The 23588-nt window shown below is 47.1% G+C and overlaps 1 protein-coding gene across 11 annotated transcripts in view; it reads left to right on the forward strand.

Annotated features, from left to right (window-relative positions):
• The window catches only part of TENM4 (teneurin transmembrane protein 4), a 1513375-nt gene extending 1507354 nt beyond the window's left edge, over positions 1-6021 (forward strand). For all 11 annotated transcript variants that reach the window (XM_081197251.1, XM_081197258.1, XM_081197259.1 and 8 more), the window contains one exon: positions 2230-6021. In XM_081197251.1, the coding sequence (XP_081053377.1) occupies positions 2230-2988 (759 nt within the window). In that variant the 3' untranslated portion in view covers positions 2989-6021. The remainder of the gene's footprint in view (positions 1-2229) is intronic.
• The last annotated feature ends 17567 nt before the right edge of the window (positions 6022-23588 follow it).

Genomic DNA, 23588 nt, shown 5'->3' on the forward strand with positions numbered 1-23588 from the left:
CTTCTGCGCATGCGCGAGCAGCGAAACCCGGAAGTAACCCTTTTTGGTACTTCCGGGTCGCTGCAGGATATAACCTGAAATAACGTAACATGAAGCAAACGTAACATGAGGTATGACTGTATATGGGAGGAGGAAATTGTTCAGGTAAGCAGGCTCCTAGTGTTTCGGCCTCTTGCGCTTAACTCCTGGCCATAGCAATGGTCAATTCTGCGCCATAAAGACTGAGCAGGGCTCTATCCTTAAAAGATTGATATGCAACTGTCGTGGCTGTGCCTTCCAGCCCCCCACAGCCAGGGGAAGCAGTCATTGCAGTAGGATCTGTGTGAGGGCTTTTTGCAGCACCCAGGACTCCTTTTGCATCTAGAAGTGCTATTAAGCATTGCTTCCAGTGCACAAAATTATGTTCATTTAGCACAGGCATGCCTCGGCCTAGATCGCTATCAAAAGCTACACTAGCCATCTCAAAAATCTAGAAAACTCAATTGACTCCTAGGCCTTTTGATGAGGAAATGAAGACTTCTTTTCTGCTATCGTCTCTGGAACTTGTTCTTGACCATGGCAAGGTATTTCTCGAACATGTCCACTGTCTCACGTGAAATGCAGGCGAAGGAGGGAATGGAACACATAACCACAATTCCCTACACTGTGAACCGTGAGGTGACTACTATAGCTCTCTTTTCCAACTTGGAAGTACTGCCATGCTCTCCTACCACTGCTGCCGTCTCCAAGGAGGAGCAACATGGCATTTTCTTCCTTCCGTATCTACTCTGCAGATACGGCAATGAGTGGGCTGAAATTGGTTCCATTCTGCCAAATGGATCGTGGAAGCCAGAATGGCCTCTGCAATCTGCTCCACAGCTAGATTGGTTGGTCTTTTGACTCGCCCCCGACACGTGGAGAAAGTTGGTTCTTTTGCCCCCACATTCAAAACACATTGGGTGGGAGTGGTGGTTTAACTTACCCTTCACCGGATCAAAGATCTGCCCTTGTGAGATGTGGCGGCCACGTTTAGTAGTCACTTTTGGCAATCTGCACACATGCTGTTAATGTCCTGACAGATGCTCATTTTGTACCAAGCAAAACAGTCGCTTTTTCCCCAGGGTTTAGCTGGGACTCCATGTCAGCATCCACAGGTTTTCCCTCAGTGCTCTTATCTACTGATGCACATGAGTTCTCTCCATTCCATCCGCGATACTTCTGGGGTTTTTTTGTACCATTTCTCTCTACCTGAACAGTTTGCTGAAAGCTTCCCCATTATCAGAGGCCCGCTAGCTCCCATTTAAGTTGCACTTTCTACCGCTCGCCTTCGCTAATTCATTGGCAAAGGGGTGGGGAATACATGGTAGAAGATGAAACGGAATGGATAGCAATTTTCAAAGGCAGGGTACTCTGTCCCTTTGAACTCTGCACAATCTGTTTGCGCCCCTTCCTTTTTATTTCCACAGCCACACAGCCCAAGAGTTGTTTTTCTCCCGCGGAAGAAATCGCTCTTCCCAAATGCATTACTGTATTATTAAAAGGGTGTATTCAAGGTCGTTAGATCTTAAAATTAAGCAGCTTTTCAAAGGCACAGAGCTTGTTTTGAGATAACAGGGAAGTGGGTTTTTTTTCTTGTTTTAAAATTACGATCACAGCCAGGTCCCTGATAACATTGTGCAGAACAACCCAGAAGCTCTTGCCAATGAAGGAGCGTCTCCACCCCCATCGTTCTGCCCGGACACTGAGATCCAGTGTTGGGGGCCTTCTGGCGGTTCCCTCGCTGAGAGAAGCCAAGTTACAGGGAGAGGGCCTTCTCAGTAGTGGCACCCAACCTGTGGAATGCCCTCCCACCAGATGTCAAAGGAAAAAATAACTACCAGACTTTTAGGAGACATCTGAAGGCAGCCCTGTTTAGGGAAGCTTTTAATATCTGAAGGACTATTGTATTTTAATATTTTGTTGGAAGCCTCCCAGAGTGGCTGGGGAAACCCAGCCAGATGGGCAGGGTATAAATAATAAATTATTATTATTATTAATCTGTAGCAAAAACCGGGGAAAGTCCAGTGGTCTATTAACAAGTATTGGAGCTAATTCACGAAACTCTGTGCCATAAAGACTAAATGTGTTCGTCTTTAAGGCGCTGTAAGCTGTTATTGTTGTTGTTGTTGCTGCTGCTGTTTACTTAACCTGCACCCATCGCTAACATGAGCCCCTCTCTTCCCTCTCCTTTTCCCTCTGCTGCTTGCTCAGTCGATCCTGGGAGTTCAGTGCGAAGTGCAGAAGCAGCTGAAGGCTTTCGTCACCCTGGAGCGCTTTGAGCAGATCTACAGCTCCAGCATCGCCGGCTGCCACGAAACCAAGGAGAACCACAACTTTGCCTCGGGGGGCTCCGTCATCGGCAAGGGGGTCAAGTTCGCCATGAAAGACAGCAGGGTGGCCACGGACATCATCAGCACGGCCAACGAAGACGGGCGGAGGGTTGCGGCCATACTCAACAACGCCCACTACCTAGACGACTTGCACTTCACCATCGAGGGCGTTGACACCCACTACTTCGTCAAGCAAGGGCCGTCGGACGGAGACTTGTCCATCCTGGGCCTCAGCGGCGGCAGGAGGACCCTGGAGAACGGTGTCAATGTCACCGTCTCCCAAATCAACACGGTGCTCAACGGAAGGACTAGACGTTACACGGACATCCAGCTCCAGTACGGAGCACTGTGCCTGAACACCCGGTACGGGACGACCTTGGACGAGGAAAAGACCCGCGTGCTGGAGCTGGCCAGGCAGCGAGCGGTTGCCCAAGCCTGGGCGCAGGAGCAGCAGAGACTGCGGGACGGGGAGGAGGGGACACGCTCCTGGACAGAAGGGGAGAAGCAGCAGTTGCTGAGCACAGGGAGGGTTCAGGGCTACGACGGCTACTTTGTGATCTCGGTGGAGCAGTACCCCGAACTCTCGGACAGCGCCAACAACATTCATTTCATGAGACAGAGCGAGATGGGCAGGAGGTGACAGGGAGGGTTGGCGCATTGACTTCTTGCCAAAGACAGCTACTCTTTTGTGGCCGCATACCAGACTGTGTTGTACTCAATCCTCTTTTTCTTTTTCTTTTTAAAGAAACGGTGATGAAAAAGGTTGGGGTGGAATGATAATACAGTTGCACTGTAACTCATGCAACATCCTATTGTTTTATTTTTTCTCTCTCTAAAATTGGCCTTCTCACCCATTACTGTTATCATTTCCCTCCATGCACACACACACACGCACACACACAAACACGGACCAGAAGGTATATTTCACCTTTGTGTGAGCACGGTGGAAATCCTGTGTCCTTTTCGTCCATCCTTCTCCCCTTCCCCTTTGTGCAACGTTCCGAAAAATCGGGGGATTTGTCCATGCAAAACCCGTTAGGTTTCTTCGTGCGGCGAGAAAAGGGTCTCTGCGTAAGTTTCGCGCAAACCCTGTTTGGGTTGAAAAAGAATAAAAGGCGAAAGAAGAAGAGGGGGGATGCGAGCTTTCAGCATCGTGCGCTGCACACAGCAAAGCGAAGAAGCAGCAGCCAGAGACTGTTCTGAATCTTCTTTACGTGATAAACGTGAGCCTCCAAATGAGAACTTGCAGGTCATTTTCACACTTCACACTCGTTTCTGGGCCATCCTGCAGCTCAGAAGTAGCCGGGCAAGGCGAAATAGCTGCGTCTTATAGACTTGCCAGATGAGTCTTTTCCCTTCCCGAGACGGAAATAATCTTTTTTTATTTTTTTTAAATGAGTCTTTTTTACTACGATAGCCTATTTTGTTCACCGGTTTGGTTTGGGTTTTTTGTGTGAGTGCGACAGAGTACGTATCGCTGCAAATCTTCCTTGCTTCTTTTTGTTTGTTTGTTTTTCTATTAGTTTGAAACCCCATTTCAGACTTGGGTGGGGGGTTTCCCAGGGTGCGGGGGTTGGGAGAGATTGACGCTCTACTAGAATAAATTTTCTTGCACATGCTGTTGGATGGGAAAAAAGCACCTATGATGTATATTTGTCAAATGGCAAAACCTTCCTTAAATATATAGTATTTCTGTACACCAGGTTGAGTGTCTTAACCGTTATCTTTTGAGGCAGCAACTAGCCAACAGCAGAATCGCCATTAGTGATGGGATGTTCTTGGTGCCTCCTGAGGGCGATAGACCAAAATAGATGTGGATGTGAGAGGCTGTGTGAGTGTGTGGAGAATCTCTCAATGGCTTTGGTTGTTAATTCAGTGTTGCTGTGGGGACCGGGGGGAATCGGGTGTGATTGGAGCGACAGCAACCCCTTTCTCTGAGGGTCATTTTCCCAATCAGAATCCCATTCCCTTGCTGCTTCTCCCCCCCCCCTCCCCAGGAAAGAAAGGCATTCAGTCCATGTATCTTTTCCCCTTCAAGTAGAAAAGTAGCTGGCGATAATATTTAGTGGGCAGATGGTCTGTGAGGAAAGACACACACACACTCTGTTTTGGTCAAATTCTGGGCCTAACTGCACTTGAAAACACATTCTGCTCTGAGCCCGGCTTTGGCTGGGGAGGGCGGGATATAAATAAATAAAAATTATTATTATTATTCTTGGTAAAATAGGGAAACTGCTTTTCTAACTGCAGTATGAGGAGGGTGGGGGATTTTTTTTGACAAGATTTTGACAGGAGGGAAGGGTTAAACCTCCCCTCCCCACACGTTGTGATGCAAATAAAAATTGCACAACCTATTGTACCCACCTGTAATTAAATTAAGCGGGGGCAGGGGGGATAACGTGGTTGCAAGCAACACAATATCACGCATAGTTAGGATCCCGAAAGCCCACTGCAGTTTTGTTGAAGTTTTAAAAAAACAATCCATTGGGAGACATTGTACATGTCTACCAAACTACACCTGCTTTGCCCCTTCTACTGAGCCAAGCCTACCCCAATACGGCCCACTCTGGCTTGCAGCGGCACCTCTCTGGCTTGCGGAAGGTCTTTATTTGCCTCTGTGCAGCCTTTCATGGATTCAACCTAAGGAACTGAGCACACAAAACGCATCTTCTACTACAGAGGTGTGTGGTGGTGCAGCCATGTGTCTAAATACCTTTACCTCCAGTCTAGGAAAATGAAACTGCCATCAATTCTCCATGCTAGAAACCAACATCCTCAGTTGTAGTCCATGAAAACCCAGATTTTGCTATCACATAGTGTTGGGCAGTTTGCCTCCTTATTTCGTTGGTGTGATTTACTTTACTTCTGAGGATGCTTTTAGAAAGATATGAAGACTGGTGACAGGTGAGCTGAAGCAGGTACAGAAATAACTAGGGGTGGGGTGGTAGGTAAGGACTTGCAACTTCCCCCTTGCCAAGGGCGAACCTGCCCCAGACCCTTACTAGCATCTCGGCATCATACTTTCATTTGGTTCTCACAGTTCATAAGAAGTAAGAATGTGTACATGGAAGGCACATGGCCTCACAAGCAGATCCACATGTGCCTAGGAGTCTCTCCAGAGAAAACCAGGCTTCCAAACAAATATGGGCATTCACCCACCCTTGTGAACTGACCGTGAGTAAAATAATCCCCAAACCTAGGGACGAAGCACTTGGGAGTTCGGAAGGAGGAAAGAGTCTCATGGCTCCATTCCCAAATGTTTACAGTGCACAGGCCAGGCAGACTGGGAATGTGTCCATGAGATGACTTTGCTCCTCTTGTTTTCATCTGGTGACGCACCCAAAACAGCGAGCCTGCACGTTCTCCCTGGCTGTGCAACTTTGCACGGCAGTGAAAACACCACCAGATCTCAAAAGAGTATTTTATTGTTGAAGCTGCAACCTGGGAGGGCAAGGCTGCCTGAAGCATCATTTAATATGGTGCAAGCAACATCTCTTGCATGCCGTCAATAAAGTAAGAAGGTGCCACCGATATGGTGTCCCAGAAGAAGGCAGGGCACAATTTGGGGTAAGCTGATCCAAGGCTTCTTGGAGCCTGCTAAACTAGGGCTGTAAGTTACAGGTAGGTAGCCGTGTTGGTCTGCCGTAGTTGAAATAAAATAAAATAAAATAATTCCTTCCAGTAGAGGGCAACTAAGTTTGTTCTTGGTATGAGCTTTCGTGTGCATGCACACTTCTTCAGATACACTGAAACAGAAGTCATCAGACCCTTATATATAGTGAGAGGGTGGAGAGAGGTATTACTCAGAAGGGTGGTGGGAATGGGTGATTGGCTGGTAGGTGTGGTAAACCTGTTGACAACTGTTAAGGACTGCAGTTGGTATTACAGGAAAAAGCAAGGGGTGAGATGGCTAAAAATAGCTTTATCATATATAATGAGATAAGAATCCAATGTCTCTGTTTCTGAAATTATTTTGTAATAAGACCCAACAACATCAAACATATACCCTTTCAGGAGTTTTAAATTGCTCATCATCTAACATTGTGTATGCCATGAAATGCCAACAGTGCCCTTCAGCTCTCTATATTGGACAAACAAGCCAGATCCTACGCCAAAGGATAAATGGACATAAATCTGATATCAGGAATTACAAGACAGAGAAACCAGTAGGAGAACACTTCAATCTCCCAGGACATTCTATACAAGATCTCAAAGTAGCTGTCTTATTACAAAATAATTTCAGAAATAGACTAGAAAGAGAAGTTACTGAATCAGCCAATCACCCATTCCCACCACCCTTCTGAGTAATACCCCTCCCCATCCTCTCACTATATATAAGGGTCTGGTGACTTCTGTTTCAGTGTATCTGAAGAAGTATTGTGCATGCACACGAAAGCTCATGCCAAGAACAAACTTAGTTGGTCTCTAAGGTGCTACTGGAAGGAATTTTTAAATTTAATTTAATTTGTTTCGGCTAGGGCTGTAAGGTTCTAAAACTTCACCCTTGTCCTTCCTGGCCAACCAGCAAGCTTTCTGGCAAGTGGTCCTTCCCTGATGCATTCCTGAGTGTCAGGAAGCCATAGAGTGAGAGAGTAAAAATAGTGATGGCTAGCCCAAGGGGACACTGTCTTCTGCCTTCATGGGTTGCATCCATTCACAGCTGGTTGTTTCTCCTGCAATGCTGTACTCTGGAGAGAAGCAGAGGAGGACAGTGGTCCATGCATGTATGCCTTGGAGAGTGTCCTGTATGGTCTAGACTGCAGGTCAACTCCCTGCACCAGATCATGCCATTTTAGCATTGTGAGGAGGGCAGTAGAGGACCTCCTCAAGGAGATGTGGGGAGGAGACTGTAGGAAAATGTCTGTCGCTTCAAGTCCTTGAAAAATTCAGAGCCACCCTTTGCACAGTACCAGGATGACTTCATCACTTCTGGCCTTACCTGGACGTTTTGTGTAGTTGTCTCACCTACAGCAGCTGAAAGCTACCCTACATGTAGTTTGGAACCTGCCAGGCCATAACACATTTATAGAACGTTCCCAAAGGAGCAAGATAAAATTTTGCCTGGCAAATCCTTAACTCACAGGAATCCTGTGCCATTGGTTTGACCTTGTTTACACCTCATCTTTTAAGCGAGGAGAAGGAGCTTCAGGCAAGGGCCATTGGTGGCATCTCAGATGTCAAGTCTTGACACGAAATAGGAGGCGCATGTATCGATGGGCTCAAATTAGGCACTGGCCAATATCTGGAGGTGAGAGAGCCAGGATATGACCTTGAGCTTCTTGAGGGAAGGACAGGATAGAAAAGCAACCAGGGACGAAAGAGAAACTGGCAACTATCGAGAGATAGGAGAGCAGTCTGTTCAATGCCGGATGCGGTTGCCATCATGGGCGTTGGTCTTTGAAAGCTGGTGTAGGTTTCCTAGTGTGTCTACTGCAACCTCTTCTCCTGAGGTGGGTTTGTTTCCCTGTGTGCAGGGAATCCTCCCATCTGCTGAGGGCTCCCTGGGCCACCGCAATGCAAACCCTTTGTGTATTATGCAGGCATCTGGGTTGTGATTGAGAGCCCAGTCTTAACGCCACTGTTTACTGAATTCAGCCTATAGCACACCCAAACGCTCCCTCTGCTTAAAGTTGTCTCTGAGTGACATTTGTCTGCCATTATCGATCTCACGGCGTAATCCTCAGTAAGCTTCCAAAGAACACCAGAGCTCCTTTTGAAAAGAAGACTAATATAACACACCCAAAAGATTATTTCTTGACGGTTGCCACCACAAGGTCCTGTGCGTCCACAGGCATTTTGATGAACCCAGTAACTGATCTGATATAAAAAGCAAACAATTATGTGTTCCCAACAGCTCTCCTTGCGTAGCATGTTTGGTTGGGAGTTCCTCGCGGCCACGATTGGGCCTTTCTACAAAACGTTTTAACTGCTTCAGTTAAAATTCCTTCACCATTCCTTTCCAGAATTTCTGGCTCCTGAGTTAACAAAACCATTTGTGGTTAAGATATCCATACACACACTTTCAAATCAAGATTTGTACCACGCAAGACAGAAGAGACGTATGGGAGGGTACTTAACCTCTTGAATATATCGGGAAAGAATTCTCAATGACCACAGATATTACTATTTTTAGAGAGAATGTAGTGCTGAATGCATGCAATCTGAGGGGGAGGGGCTACAGACATCACCACACCTAAACCTTTCTTCTGCATGTGTACACGCCCATCCTACATATCTGTGCACATCTCCACCATGCGTGTTGCTGAGCAGTAAGAGCGCACCACTAGGAAGTTTGGTCTCAGCTGTGTTTTTTCAATAGCACGCTCCTGGCACTTGATAGCATCCATTGACCCATGTGGGGACCTAAGAAGGACACTGGGTGTTATTCGAACACCAAAGAAAGAAGTTAGGGAGCAACTTGCGCATACGGTACGCTAAATTAGCGCACATTATTTGTTTTCTATCTCACAGATGGTATACATGAATCAGATTTGTAAGACGAGCTAAGGGAGAAGGATGGGGAGGGCAGAAAATATATTGAAAAGGACATGGAAAGGGGAATCTGACTTCTAAAGGGAGTGTAGTGTGTGTATTATAAGAGAAGCAGGATGTTTGAGATCATCTGCAGAAGACATGAAATTTCAATACAGCATCCCTTTTCCTTATGCATGGGATCTGCTTTCCCTGATCTTGTTCTGGGTACAGAGCTGGAGCAGGTTTTTAAGAATGAATATCTGGGGGTCATGGGTGATTCTGCCATTATCCTCACCACTGAAGTTTTTCCTGCTCACCAAAGAGAGAACATGATGTCATTCTGGCCACAGGGCACAGTCCAGAGAAAGTTAACAGTACCAGAAGTCCCAGTGAAACCAGTGACATGGAAGTGCATGTTTAAATACTTGAGGACTGTTCATTTGAGTGGGGCTGAGATGCAGTCGCCTTTACCTAAATACCACCATAGATCCAGTTACAGATAGGTAGCCGTGTTGGTCTGCCATAGTCAAAATAAAAAAATTCCTTCCAGTAGCACCTTAAAGACCAACTAAGTTAGTTCTTGGTATGAGCTTTCGTGTGCATGCACACTTCTTCAGATCCACACAGAAGTGTGCATGCACACGAAAGCTCATACCAAGAACTAACTTAGTTGGTCTTTAAGGTGCTACTGGAAGGAATTTTTTTATTTTGACCACCATAGAGTAAAGGCCACTCTTGGATGCGATGGACTGTGTGCACTATGGCTCTACAGGCGAGAAGAGGAAAAAGAAGCTTTATTATAGTGCAATCCTATGCATGTCTACTCAGGAAGAAGCCCCACTGAGTCCAGTTAATCTTACTCCCAAGTAGAGATTGGGGGGGGGGGAATACATTGATTTTGCATTTAAAGGCAAATTAGGCAATTGGCAATGTCCAAAACAATATCTGAACCAATGAATGAACTTTCCTTGGAATTTCACATTTCTCTGAATTTTGCAATGCAGTTCTCCAGTAAGGTATACAAAAAACAAAGCCTATCTTGCTGAAAGTCAAATGCAAAAATGCATTCTATTGGGGATTTCTTTGCAAAAAATGTGAAAATTCAGGAAATGTATACAAATGTGCATATTAGGAGAGATTTGCACTAAAGTTTAAAAAGAACTTTTTAATATGCAGATGTGGAAAACTGAACTTATGATTGGTAAAAGGCAGATTCTCCCATCTCTAGTCCCAAATAAATATGTTTAGGATTCCGGCTTCCCCCTGCTAAGGACTCCTCACTCTTTCCTCTACTCCAGATGCCATCCTTATATCTCTCTTAAATATTCATTGCTGGAGAAAAGTACCGTGGTACCTCTAGTTACGAACTTAATTTGTTCCGGAGGTCCGTTCTTAACCTGAAACTGTTCTTAACTAGAGGTGTGCTTTCGCTAATGGGGCCTCTTGCTGTCGCTGCACCGCCGGCACACAATTTCCGTTCTCATCCTGGGGCAAAGTTCTCAACTCAAGGTAACTCTTCCAAGTTAGCGGAGTTTGTAACCTGAAGCGTTCATAACTCGAGGTACCACTGTAAATATAATAGAGACTGTGTTCATTTTAATGGTATGTGGACTGACCCAGAATTCATATTGAAACACAAGTTCATTGTAAACATGCCCCCAGCCACACCCCAAGCATCAAAAAGGTATGTGCTGGTGACATCATGTTGCTACAGACAAAGGGGACTTCACCTCTAAGGTTACTGCTGTAGTAAGCCCACAACATTTGCACATTTAACTTGTGTGCCTTCAGCTTTACGTGCGTGGCAAAACTCTTAACAAAACGAGAAAGGGGCAGGGGTTCAGGGGGAAAAGAATTTGACAAAACCGCCGACCATCGAACCCAATGGGTTTCGACTATACACAATTTTGGCTTTAGGCGCGATCACCCACCTAAGTTCCGGGCTTACTGTATTTGCACGAGAACCCCATAAACTCCTGAATGAATGAATGAATGGGGGTGAGGGAGGGGAAACCCACAACCTTAGCCCTCCCCATACTTTTCCAGCAAGGAATTGGTTAAAGGTTAGGAGCCTTACGGAAAGAACCGAACACTTTCACCCCTACCCCATGGTACACAAAGAAAAATATGCTTTGTATAACAGGAGAACTTCTGAACACAGCTACCAGTTTGAAAAAGGAGGACTCCCCCCCCCCTTTTAAATCAAAGCCGCACTTGTAATCCCGAGCACTGGAGGATTTTGTTCTCATTACTGCCTGTAATTTCCTGACGTCTGGAACTAATTTTTTTATTCCTTTTTATATATATATAGAAATCTCTCTCTCTCTTCACTTTGTGTTTCTAACACTGTATTCTTGACTGTGTAAATAAGACGAGCCTGTAAATACGTGCAGATGTAGATACCTTCTAGAAAACAAAAATCAAAACAAAAAAAAAGTCTCAGAACAGAAGTGACCATGTGTAGCCTTCGGTGACAAATAAAAAGAATATTTTGTGTTTAAAAAGAGTGGGCAAGTTTTTGATGGCTTGGAACAAACTAAGTCTTGTTTCGGTCGCCTCTGAATCCAGGCCCTGGAAAAAGCTCTCCTGAAAGAGGACCTACACGAACCTGCCTCCAAGCACTCTGGAGATTTCCATAAATGGTACACGGGAAGAATGGACCACTATTTTATTTCATTTGCAAAGGGATACTGAAAATGCCATTCGCTATATACCAAGAGGGGCAGGTGGGGCTCATCTACCTGGGAAGGGAGCCTATCTAGGAGAAGGAACAGATAGTGTGGTTTTAAAAAGAGATGTACCTTAAGCCAGGCTTCCTCGACCTTGGCCCTCCAGATGATAGATAGATAGATTATTTATTACGGTCAAAGACCAGCTCACATAACATAAGAGTTTGGATTTGATATCATGCTTTATCACTACCCAAAGGAGTCTCAAAGCGGCTAACATTCTCCTTTCCCTTCCTCCCCGACAACAAACACTCTGTGAGGTGAGTGGGGCTGAGAGCCTTCAGAGAAGTGTGACTAGCCCAAGGTCACCCAGCAGCTGCATGTGGAGGAGCAGAGATACGAACCCAGTTCTACAGATTACGAGTCTACCGCTCTTAACCGCTACACCACAGATAACACAATAAAAACAGCGTTCTTAAAGATAAAATATACAATCGGAGCTGATTGCAGCAATAGCGCATGAGTTAAAATTGAGATACAGTGGTGCCCCGCAAGACGAATGCCTCGCAAGACGGAAAACTCGCTAGACGAAAGAGTTTTCCGTTTTGAAGGTGCTTCGCAAAACGAATCTCCTATGGGCTTGCTTCGCAAGACGAAAATGTCTTGCGAGTTCCTGCTGGGTTTTTTCCTCTCCCCCCCCCTTTTTCTAAGCCGCTAAGCCGCTTATCAGCTGATCCGATCAGCAGATAAGCCGCTAAAAGCCGCTAATAGCGCTAATAGCGCTAATCCTTCAATGGGCTTGCTTCGCAAGACGAAAAAAACCGCTAGACGAAGAGAATCACGGAACGGATTCTTTTCGTCTTGCGAGGCACCACTGTATATACATACACCCATACAACTGAGATTTGGGCTACCATAAAAAAATGACCCTGAGGCGCCCCAAGGAGCAATTTCAGCATTTCCCTAGTAAAGGTAAAGGGTAAAGGGACCCCTGACCATTAGGTCCAGTCGTGACCGACTCTGGGGTTGTGGCGCTCATCTCACTTTACTGGCCGAGGGAGCCGGCGTTTGTCCGCAGACAGCTTCCGGTTCATGTGGCCAGCATGAGTAAGCCGCTTCTGGAGAACCAGAGCAGCGCATGGAAACGCCGTTTACCTTCCCGCCGGAGCAGTACCTATTATCTACTTGCACTTTGACATGCTTTCGAACTGCTAGGTTGGCAGGAGCAGGGACCGAGCAACGGGAGCTCACCCCATCGCGGGGATTTGAACCGCCAACCTTCTGATCAGCAAGTCCTAGGCTCTGTGGTTTAACCCACAGCGCCACCTGTGTTCCTAGCATTTCCCTAGTAAGCTATTTTATTCTAGAGGATGATCTGTGCCTACAAATCTGGGCACAGAATCTGGCAGGAGAAGGAACACTCTCATCCTAAAACTTTGCTGCCTTGCAGGATCTCTTCAGGCAGTGGTGCAGTATATGCCCATGCCGCCCAGGGTGGGTGCATTTGTGAGGGGGGCATGGCACTGAGGGTGCCCTCCCAGGCACATGAGAACCACTAGGGTGCCCAGAGCGGCGCACGTGCCCTGCAGCCAGGGACGGAGCAAGCCACCCATGGGGCGGAGCGAGCTGCTCATGGGGGTGGAGGAAGCCGCCTATGACGGACATTTGGCAAGCCACCTGCCTGTGACTCCCAACCCTCCCCCAAGCTGTCAAAACAAAGGGGGAATGTCGCGGTGCAGCTCCCCCCTTACCCTGATGGCTTGGGGTAGGCTTGGGAGTCACGGGCAGTGTGCTGAATGTCACCCCCCCTCAGTGAGGGCACCCGGGGCGATCTGCCCCCCGCCCTTCCTATGCCCCTGTCTTCAGGAGACGAAAAGGCTGAGGAGCAAAGCTGACACAAATCTGGAGTGGAGTCCCTAAGATGGTTGGATGGCGCCTTAAACGGCCTCAGTCCAGTATATCTGAAGGAGCGTCTCCACCCCCATTGTTCTACCCGGACGCTGAGGTCCAGGCCTTCTGGCGGTTCCCTCCCTGCGAGAAGTGAGGTTACAGGGAACCAGACAGAGGGCCTTCTCGGTAGTGGCACCCGCCCTGTGGAATGCCCTCCCACCAGATGTCAAAGAGATAAACAACTACCAGACTTTTAGAAGACATCTGAAGGCAGCCCTGTTTAGGGAAGCTTTTAATATTGGTGCATTACGGTATTTTAATATTTTGTTGGAAGCTGCCCAGAGTGGCTGGGGAAGCCCAGCCAGATGGGCAGGGTATAAATTATTACTACTACTACTACTACTACTATTATTATTATTATTATTATTATTATTATTATTATTATTATTATTATTATTATTATTATTTTACACCTTCCAGCAACTCCTGCAGCCAAGCTGGTGCCAAAATTCTTGCTCTGCTTTCCTTTGGTCCCTATCAGCGAGGCTGAGACCGGGGGGGGGGTGTCTTGTCATCTGGGCAGCCCAGGACCTCCACCCACGCTGCCCAGGGAGGTCGTTTTGGTGCTGCTAACACTGCGATTGACTTCACCCCCTGAGGCACACTCCATTGTCTCTTGAGACAGACAGATGCCAACAACAATATACCAAGACTACAGCCCAACACAAGGTTAACTTATTTCTATGCATACAACTAATTTTCTATGGCTGGTCGTAGGATGATAGGATCCTGCCACTGTTCTTTAGGCGCAGAATCCCTAAAATTGTTCCCCCTTTCCTAAACCTCTCTGGGCCCCATGATGTCAGCAAGCTTCCAGACAGTCACTATTATCAGGATGGATTCAGCCACATACGAGCATAGCAAACATAGGAAGCTGCATTACACAGAGTCAGACCCATTGGCCCATCTAGCTCAGTATCGTCTACACCAGGCATAGGCAAACTCGGCCCTCCAGATGTTTTGGGACTACAACTCCCATGATCCCTAGTTAACAGGACCAGTGGTCAGGGATGATGGGAACTGTAGTCCCAAAACATCTCAAGGGCCAAGTTTGCCTATGCCTGGTCTACACTGACTGGCAGCTGCTCTCCAGGGTTTCAGACAGAGAGACTCTCCTGGTCCTATTTGGAGATACTTGGAGATCTCAAGGCAGATGCTGTTCCACTAAGTGACATATAGTTATATATGTCCACATAAGTCATATAGTTAAGGGACGCGGGTGGTGCTATGGGTTAAACCACAGAGCCTAGGACTTGCCGAACAGAAGGTCGGTGGTTCGAATCCCCGCGGTGGGGTGAGCTCCCATTGCTCGGTCCCTGCTCCTGCCAACCTAGCAGTTCAAAAGCATGTCAAAGTGCAAGTAGATAAATAGGTACCGCTCTGGCGGGAAGGTAAACGGCGTTTCCGTGCGCGGCTCTGGTTCGCGAGAAGCGGCTTAGTCCTGCTGGCCACATGACCCGGAAGCTGTACGCCAGCTCCCTCGGCCAATAAAGCAAGATGAGCGCCGCAACCCCAGAGTCGGTCACGACTGGACCTAATGGTCAGGGGTCCCTTTACCTTTACCTTTAAGTCATATAGTTATAACTGATTGTGCAAGAAAAAGGTCCAAGTTTTTGCAAAGTGATGGTGAACAGCACTGGAAAGTGTGACGCTTAATTTGATGCAAAACAATCTAATCTCCCTTGCTAACAAATCGGTGTGAATGCTCATTAAGGAGCCAAATGTTGTCTAATCTCACCGCAAACAAACCATGGTGAATGCTCAATAAACTGCTCATGCAGAGACACCCTCAATTTAAGGCTTTACAGCAACCTTGCAGCTGATCCCAAAACCTACAGCAAAAATGGGGAAATCCACATGGTGATGTTATACTCTTACACCGAGTTTCTTTAGTTCTTGAGAGGGAGGTACAACCATGAGGTTGCCATTTTGAGCAGCTGTCTGGTGTTTGCCATAACATCTTGTCGCAGTATAAGAAGCTGTAAACACCAGTGATATTCATACCTTACGTTCAATGAGCGTGCAATACATGCACCAATGTGAACACACAGTGGTGCTGCACACTCAAATCACTTTTCACATGCAGCGTTCAGTGTGTGTATAGTCGGTGCAGACAATGGTAGGGCTGCGCAAATTAACAAGTGTACACTCTTTCGCACAAGCTTCAGCGCAGAGACTGCTCGTACCCAAGTTTGGTGTAATGTGTGAACAAGCCTAATGTCAGGGCATAATCGAACTACATGGGCGGTCTATACACACCAAGAGTTAACCGCTGTGCTTACCTTAAAGAAAGTCTCTCTGTCATTCATCTGATAAATTCTGCTTAATGATATATCCAGCGAGTGGGAAATTTGCCACAAGGATGCTGAGACCCCATGATGGTTATAATATAGACCAGGTGTGGGCAGACGTGAGGCTTTCCAAATCTACTCTGTGTTTTTTTACTGGGATGCCAGTGTCTACTAACTGGAGACAGCTGCAAAGTTGTGGTTTGTGGGGAAGGAGCCAGAGGCAAAATGGTCGCTGAGGTGCAGCGCTAATAACCAACTGCACCCCATGAGCAGACAAAACTACATCTAGTGACTGCAGATCTGGGGCTTAAGTGCCTAATTTAGAACAAAAACAACCCCCCATGTTCTTTCTGCTATTGTTAAAAAGTTGGGGGGGGGGGACTCAGAACCACTTAGCAACCACCGAATATCATCCAGCAACTTTTGTTTGTTATTTATTTTTAAACATTTATAAACTGCGTAACGTTTCAAAAATCTCTCAGCAGTGTACAATATCTAAAAACAATACAGTGGGAATATCAAGCCTCAAACCAACAGAACCAGACTAAACAAGAAAGCGGGAATTAAATAAAGATGGTGCGTGCCGAACATGCAACCAAAATGCACATACCTTGCTGTATGTCAGGGTTTCCCCGGACATTTTGCCGATTTCGCAAAAATCCCCCCAGATGGCAAGGTGCAGTCTGATTGCTGGGGAAACCCAGACATATGGCAGCCCTATATTGATGTAGAGGTGGGCCTATACCAGGCTTCCTCAACCTCGGCCCTCCAGATGTTTTTGGCCTACAACTCTTAGTTTTCTAAGGGTGCTAGGAACTGAGTAGTTTCTTGACAATTCAACACCCTCGCGGGACCAGGCATCGGACTTCCTATACCCCAACCAAAATAGTAAGAGACCAATAAGACTGGGTTTGGGGTCAAAACAGGCCACAACTTTATTGAATACAGATGAAAGAGGCTTGGCTTGGGCATGGGGCAATCGAAATACTTCCGGTCAGCCCGCCAGAAGTGGCATGTGGTCAATCCAGGCGGGGGTTCCTAAAACTTACATCCAATCGGGTGGCCCCTGCAGGGACTGCCATCTGGGGGAATGCCTTTGGCCCTGGCCTCCCCCCAGGGCATGCGGACATGGCCACTGTCAGGAGTTCAGCCTACACTCAAGTAGGACCCTGGCAGAGACACATGACCGACTGGTATGTTCTCTCCCTCCTGGTCGATTGTTTGGGAGCTTCAAAAGCTTTCTTCAGCCCGAATATCACAGCGACCGATGCCAACCGACACCGGCACACTTAGGGATCCGCAGAGTTTGCGCAACTTGCGTGTGATGGACCACAGCAACTCAGCATTTTGGCTAATCTACTTTATTTACATATAAACACACACGGAGCACTGCAACATGGCTTCCTCTCTCTCTCTAGCATCAGACAGCAAAGAGAAAAAGAACAAAGGACAATAGTCCCACTTCACGGAACCCAGTAACACAAACATCCTGTCTCCGTCACTTCCCACTCTGTGGAGTTAAAACATATACCGTCATGTGAAAGACAACAACACCATGACTGCAATCACGGAGCAGGAATTCTAACAGCCGCTCCGCCCGGATCCTGTTAACAGGATACCCCAGCGTTTGGAGGGGCAGGCAGAGCCTACAACCTCCCCTCCATCAAAAAACAAAGGATTGCCTCAATACCCAACCAGTTGTTACGATTGCTATGAGGTAGGCAAAACCATTGGGTCAGTGCCAATTAGCCCGGTGGGCAAATTCCTACCTGGCCCCATAAATTCCAACCCGGCCCCATAAAGAACGGCAACCACTGTAGCCACAGCAAAGTCATTGATTATCAGCTTAAACCGAGGGTGGGTGGGCAGGAATACCCAGCGCAGGAACAAACAGGCTGAGCCCCCAGGTGGTGGCTGCTTAAATGGGCAAGGGGCAGACACGAGGGAAGCCCACCGGCGGCTCCATTGTCTCCAGGTCCCCACCCCCCACCCCGGGTTGTATTTCACCTTGTATTTGTGTTAGTCTTTGTGAACCGCCTTAGGGGAGGTGATGGTCAAAAGGCAGCATAGTAAAAGGTAAAGGGACCCCTGACCATTAGGTCCAGTCATGGATGACTCTGAGGCTGCACCTGTCATCTTGATTTATTGTCCGAGGGAGCCGGCGTACAGCTTCCAGGTCATGTGGCCAGCATGACCAAGCCGCTTCTGGTGAACCAGAGCAGTGCACGGAAATGCCATTTACCTTCCCACCGGAGCAGTACCTATTTATCTACTTGCACTTTGACGTGCTTTCGAACTGCTAAGTTGGCAGCAGCAGGGACCGAGCAACGGGAGCTCACCCCGTCGCGGGGATTCGAACCGCCAACCTTCTGATTGGCAAGATCTAGGCTCTGTGGTTTAACCCACAGCGCCACCCGCGTCCCTAGCATAGTGATAAACTCAAACTAATTAGGCAGCAGCCCAAGGAAGGCAACATTCATGGCATCAGGTGAGACCTCGAGGGTCTAAAGCAGCAAGTGATCAGCTACCCGAGACCCAGCAACCGGTTTACATTATATAAGCATGTAACCACATATTGGAGCCATTACGTGCAGTTTCTTTCCCACTAATAAATCAGAGTTATTTAGTAAGGGGGAAAATACATCACAGTATTTATGGGGGCCTGTTAACAGCAAGGCCTGGGCACATGGTGATGTTAAAAGGCTCTGTTGCTTTGTGAGGGAGAAATTGGGGACGGGGCGGAGAGAGATTTAAAACAGCTTGCCTTAGAAAAACGATACAAGGAGCAACCCCTGTGGGATTCAGCACAAGAGAGAGCCATGGCGCGTACACCCCAGCTGCGAGTCGTTTGATGCAATAGGCTCGGCTTTAAATAAAAGGCGGAAAGGCGAAGGCAAGTATCGCAGAGCCCAAACTGGAACAGAGATTTAGAATTATGTTATCTCCTGCTCTGCAATATGGCAGGAACATCATGAATCGGGTGATAGCGGGGATTGGCAGAGACGGGGATTAGGGAACGCTCCAGATAGCGAGCCCTTCTCCTCTGTTTTGCTGTCCTCAGATTTCCTTCTGCTTCGGATGATACAAGAATTAGTTTTGCTGCATCCCAAGGGCTAGCCACGGCATGGCACCGCAGAGATAAAATGTCCGCTGGGCATGCTAAATTACGTTTTCTGTCGGGCTAAGAGATCTCAGGTAACTAGGGCTGGAAAAAACCTCCGTGTGATACGGGAACCTGCCCAAGTCCTCACCTCTTTCGGCTCTCCTCTTCCTGGTTTTTTCCAGTGAAAAGCGAGAGGGCAACTTCCCTTTCTGCTAGCAGAGAGAAAGGCATTGCGTACACTGAGCAGGCTATACAATCTTAAAAGCCGCAGACGGTTGTCCTAATTTCTCCATTTAGCATATACGATCCGATGCCAAGAAATGTACCATTTGCTGCAAACTGCCACTTTTCTGAACAAACTTCTGGTCCTCTTCATCCCTTGCCCTCACTGCTGCTTCCAGACAACCTGTTTATTGACCATTCGCACCGCCGGTCTGTCAGTCACCTGACATATCACACTGACATCAGGTGACTGGGCACCTCAGTGGAAAATTTAAAAATCCCGGAAAACCGCTTTACAAAAATGCGTATACAAGGCAAAATTGTTTATAGGATAAATTTACACTAAAATGCTAGTGGATTTTCATGAGGGTTAAAAAAAATTGTTGCAAATTGATCGACTACATGGAATTGGCAGAAATGACTGGCAGAATCCGAGACCAGGGAGAAGAGTTGGTGAAAGAAGACTTGAAGAAATTTAAAGACTGTTTACAGAAATATTGTAAAATTAAATGAATGTTAGAAGGATGTTGGATAGAAACTAAGGGGTTTCCAGCTGTAATGCTTTAGGAGATACGAAAAAAAAGTTTACAAATGGGTAAAAGCTTAATGGTAAGAATTTGCTGAACTAACAAATTGAAGTGGAATACAAAGAAGGGAGGTATGAGAAGGTCTGGGGAAATAAGCGTAAGGAAGATATGTTATGGAAAATTATTTGTTTTTTAACTGTTTTTATGTTGTATTTTGTATTTTGTTTATTTTTATTTTTTATTTTCATTGTTATATTTTTAAAACTTTAATAAATATCTTTGGGGGGGGGAATTGTTGCAAATTGATGTGGAAATGTGGAGAAGTGAACTTAACGGTTGGAAAAATGAGAATCTGAGGGAAACCGAAATAGACAGATTCACCCATTCCTGGTGGAGCACGCAGGGTTTTGACTAGGAAAGGGAACAGTTAAACCTCGTCTCGAATCCCATAAACGTGATGGTCGACCTAGCCTCAGAAACGTTATAATTACCCTTGAGGGATAAATCCAGGGGAACAAGAGCAGCCATCGCAAATTCAAAGCGATTAGCCTTAGGCCTAGGAAAGGAAATAGGGGCTTATTTTCACTGCCAGTGTCGGTCTGGGCCCCGTGATCTAATTGCTGCTTTTGGAAATTATGAAAGCACCTGAAATTACTTCTAACAAACCTCTGCACACTGGGAGAACAGAGGAAGGTAAAATGAACTTTTGGTGTCGCTCCCGTCTGAAGGATGGCGGGCATATGGCATGAGTTACCCAGCACAAGTTATTCCTTTCAATATTTTTTGAAATAATAATCGTAATAAAAAGAGCATGGATCGTTTCGAGAAAGGGCAGGTGAGAAAGCCCCGAAGGCTAAAGGGGAGAGGGACTCGGACGCCCTTTCGCACCCTGGAGACCGGCTTTGTTGGCCTTACGTAAATGTTTGGCTCTGCTCTCAATAACCTTTCAAAGCAGCTTTCTGGGCCGTCCTGCCAGCTCCGATTTTCGGCACGATTTGCAACGGTGCTCCCCACATGTTGCACGCAACTGGAGCACTTAGCTTGCCGGCGCAAAGGGGCTTTCCTTCCTCGCCGAAAGCAAAAGGGAAACAGCTGGGGTCAAGGACAGAGCGGTGTTGCCACAGATGGGCTTCATTTGAGAAGGACCTCCACCGTCCTCAAGCCTTCGGCTCCAGGATATCAGAGCACCTCAGGCCTCTGCACAACATATAACAATAGAATGTGATTCGGGGCCACTGAGACATAACAAAAAATAGCAAGCAGCCTTGTGGCACCTCAGGGGCTTAACAGATTTACTGTGGCATATGCTTTTGTGGACCTGAGTCAACTGCTTCAGATGCGTGAAGGTTATCTTTCACACGCGGGCTTCAAAGATGGGGTGGGGTGAGGGAGTGGAATTGCAAACACTGAGGATGAAATGCTATGAAATGCAAAAAGTGCAAGTCTGTGACAATTCCAGGTGAGCGGCATTCACAACAGCAGTAACTGGGGGTTATATTACCGTGCAGTTGTGTTGACTGCTTTTAATATATGCAGATATATAATATAATAATAATAATTTATCATTTATACCCTGCCTATCTGGCTGGGCCTCCCCAGCCACCCTGGGCAGCTTCCAACAGATTAAAAACACAATAAAACATCAAACATTAAAAACTTCCCTAAACAGGGCTGCCTTCAGATATTTTCTAAAACTCAGATAGTTGTTTATTTTCTTGATACCTGATGGGAGGGTGTTCCACAGGGCAGGCGCCACCACCGAGAAGGCACTCTGCCTGGTTCCCTGTAACCTCACTTCTCGCAGCGAGGGAACCGCCAGAAGGCCTTCACCGCTGGACCTCAGTGTCCGGGCTGAATGATGGGGGTGCAGATGCTCCTTCAGGTATACAGGACTGAGGCCGTTTAGGCTTTCAAGGTCAGCACCAACACTTTGAATTGTACATGGAAACATACTGGGGAAAAAGGTAAAGGACCCCTGGATGGTTAAGTCCACTCAAAGGTGCTCATCTCGCTTTCAGGCTGAGGGAGCTGGCATTTGTCCACAGACAGCTTTCCAGGTCATGTGGCCAGCATGACTAAACCGCTTCTGGCATAATAGGAAACCGTGACGGAAACCAGAGCGCATGGAAACGCCGTTTAACTTCCAGTGCCATAGAATAAACTGCCCTGTCAGCCTTAGCTAAATCCCCATCTCCTCACCTTGGGAGGAACTAGCTAATCAAGCCTTTCTTCATCCCTAGTCTACCTGAGAAGCTCGATATGTGAAGAAGTTGGAGCTGGTAGCTCCCGCTCAGACCACATGGCTCTGACAAGCCTCTCCTGAGTTTCTATGCCAATAATCTGGGAACTTTCACCGGTTTGTAACTAAGCTAGGTTATATTGCCTGTGCAACTTCCTGAAGCACATGAATCTGAGCTTTGGAGAGTTTGTAAGTAAACCATTTTTAACTTGCCAAACGTGGTCTTTTTCTATGTTGTGGGAAGAGGGAAACTTTGGACGGAACTCACAAGGGCATATTTTAAAGGTCTAACAGCCTATAATTCCCCACTTTATTTTCCTGCATGCTTTGTGATTTTAAATCTCCGCTGGGGTTCTCTCACCAAAGAGTAAAGGTAAAGGTCCAGTCGTGACCATTAGGTCCAGTTGTGACCGACTCTGGGGTTGCGGCGCTCATCTTGCTTTATTAGCAGAGGGAGCCGGAATACAGCTTCCGGGTCATGTGGCCAGCATGACTAAGCCGCTTCTGGCGAACCAGAGCAGCACACGGAAACACCATTTACCTTCCTGCCAGAGCAGTACCTATTTAGCTACTTGCACTTTGACATGCTTTCGAACTGCTAGGTTGGCAGGTGCAAGGACCGAGCAATGGGAGCTCACCCCGTCGCGGGGATTTGAACTGCCGATCTTCTGATCGGCAAGTCCTAGGCTCTGTGGTTTAGACCACAGCGCCACCTGCGTCCCCTCGCCAAAGAGTACTTGCCCCCAAACTGGATTTTGGAATCCAGGGAATTTTTCTATCTATCTATCTAGGCCTTCCCCAAAGGAGCCTGGGAACTGTAGTTTGTTAAGGCTGCTGGGAGCTGTTCGCCAACACCTATTTCACACAGCGCTATAATTCCCAGGGAAGAGGAATTGATTGTTAAACCACTTGGGGAACTGTAGCTCTGCGAGGGGAAGAGGACGTGTCTCCTAGCAACTCTCAGCAACTACAGTCTCCAGGATGCTTTGTGGGAAGTCGCAAGCATTTAAAGCGGTACAATACCACTTCAAATCTGTGGTGCAGAGCTGGCCTCAATGTTGTCCCTACCAAACTCAGGAGGCAGGAGAATGAAGGCAAAAGCCTCTATCTATCCCTGGAGCTGCCTCACTTCCCATTGGCATGGGACTTCTGCCATCTGCATTCCGAGCCCCTATGGGCACCACAGAGCTTAGACCCAGAGCTTAGACCCAGCGTCATAGGAAGGGGGTGCAGGGGGTTGCGAGTCGCCCCGGGTGTCATCCATGAGGGGGGTGACAAAATGCCAGCTGAACTCATCTCGACGCTGTCTCTGAATTTGTACTCGAGGCAAGGGAGAGCCAGTGTGGTGTAGTGGTTAAGAGTGGTAGTCTCGTAATCTGGTGAACCGGGTTCGCGTCTCTGCTCCTCCGCATGCAGCTGCTCGGTGACCTTGGGCTAGTCACACTTTTCTGAAGTCTCTCAGCCCCACTCACCCCACAGAGTGTTTCTTGTGGGGGAGGAAGGGAAAAGAGAATGTTAGCCGCTTTGACACTCCTTCAGGTGGTGAAAAAGTGGGATATTAATAATAATAATAATTTATTATTTATACCCCGCGCATCTGGCTGGGCTTCCCCAGCCACTCTGGGCGGCTTCCAAAAAATATTAAAATACTGTAATACATCAAACATTAAAAGCTTCCCCAAACAGGGCTGCCTTCAGATGTCTTCTAAAAGTCTGGTAGTTGTTCTCTTTGGCATCTGGTGGGAGGGTGTTCCACAGGGCGGGT

This window comes from Podarcis bocagei, assembly GCF_964188305.1.
Source record: "Podarcis bocagei genome assembly, chromosome: 6".
In the NCBI taxonomy this organism is placed as follows: Eukaryota; Metazoa; Chordata; class Lepidosauria; order Squamata; family Lacertidae; genus Podarcis; species Podarcis bocagei.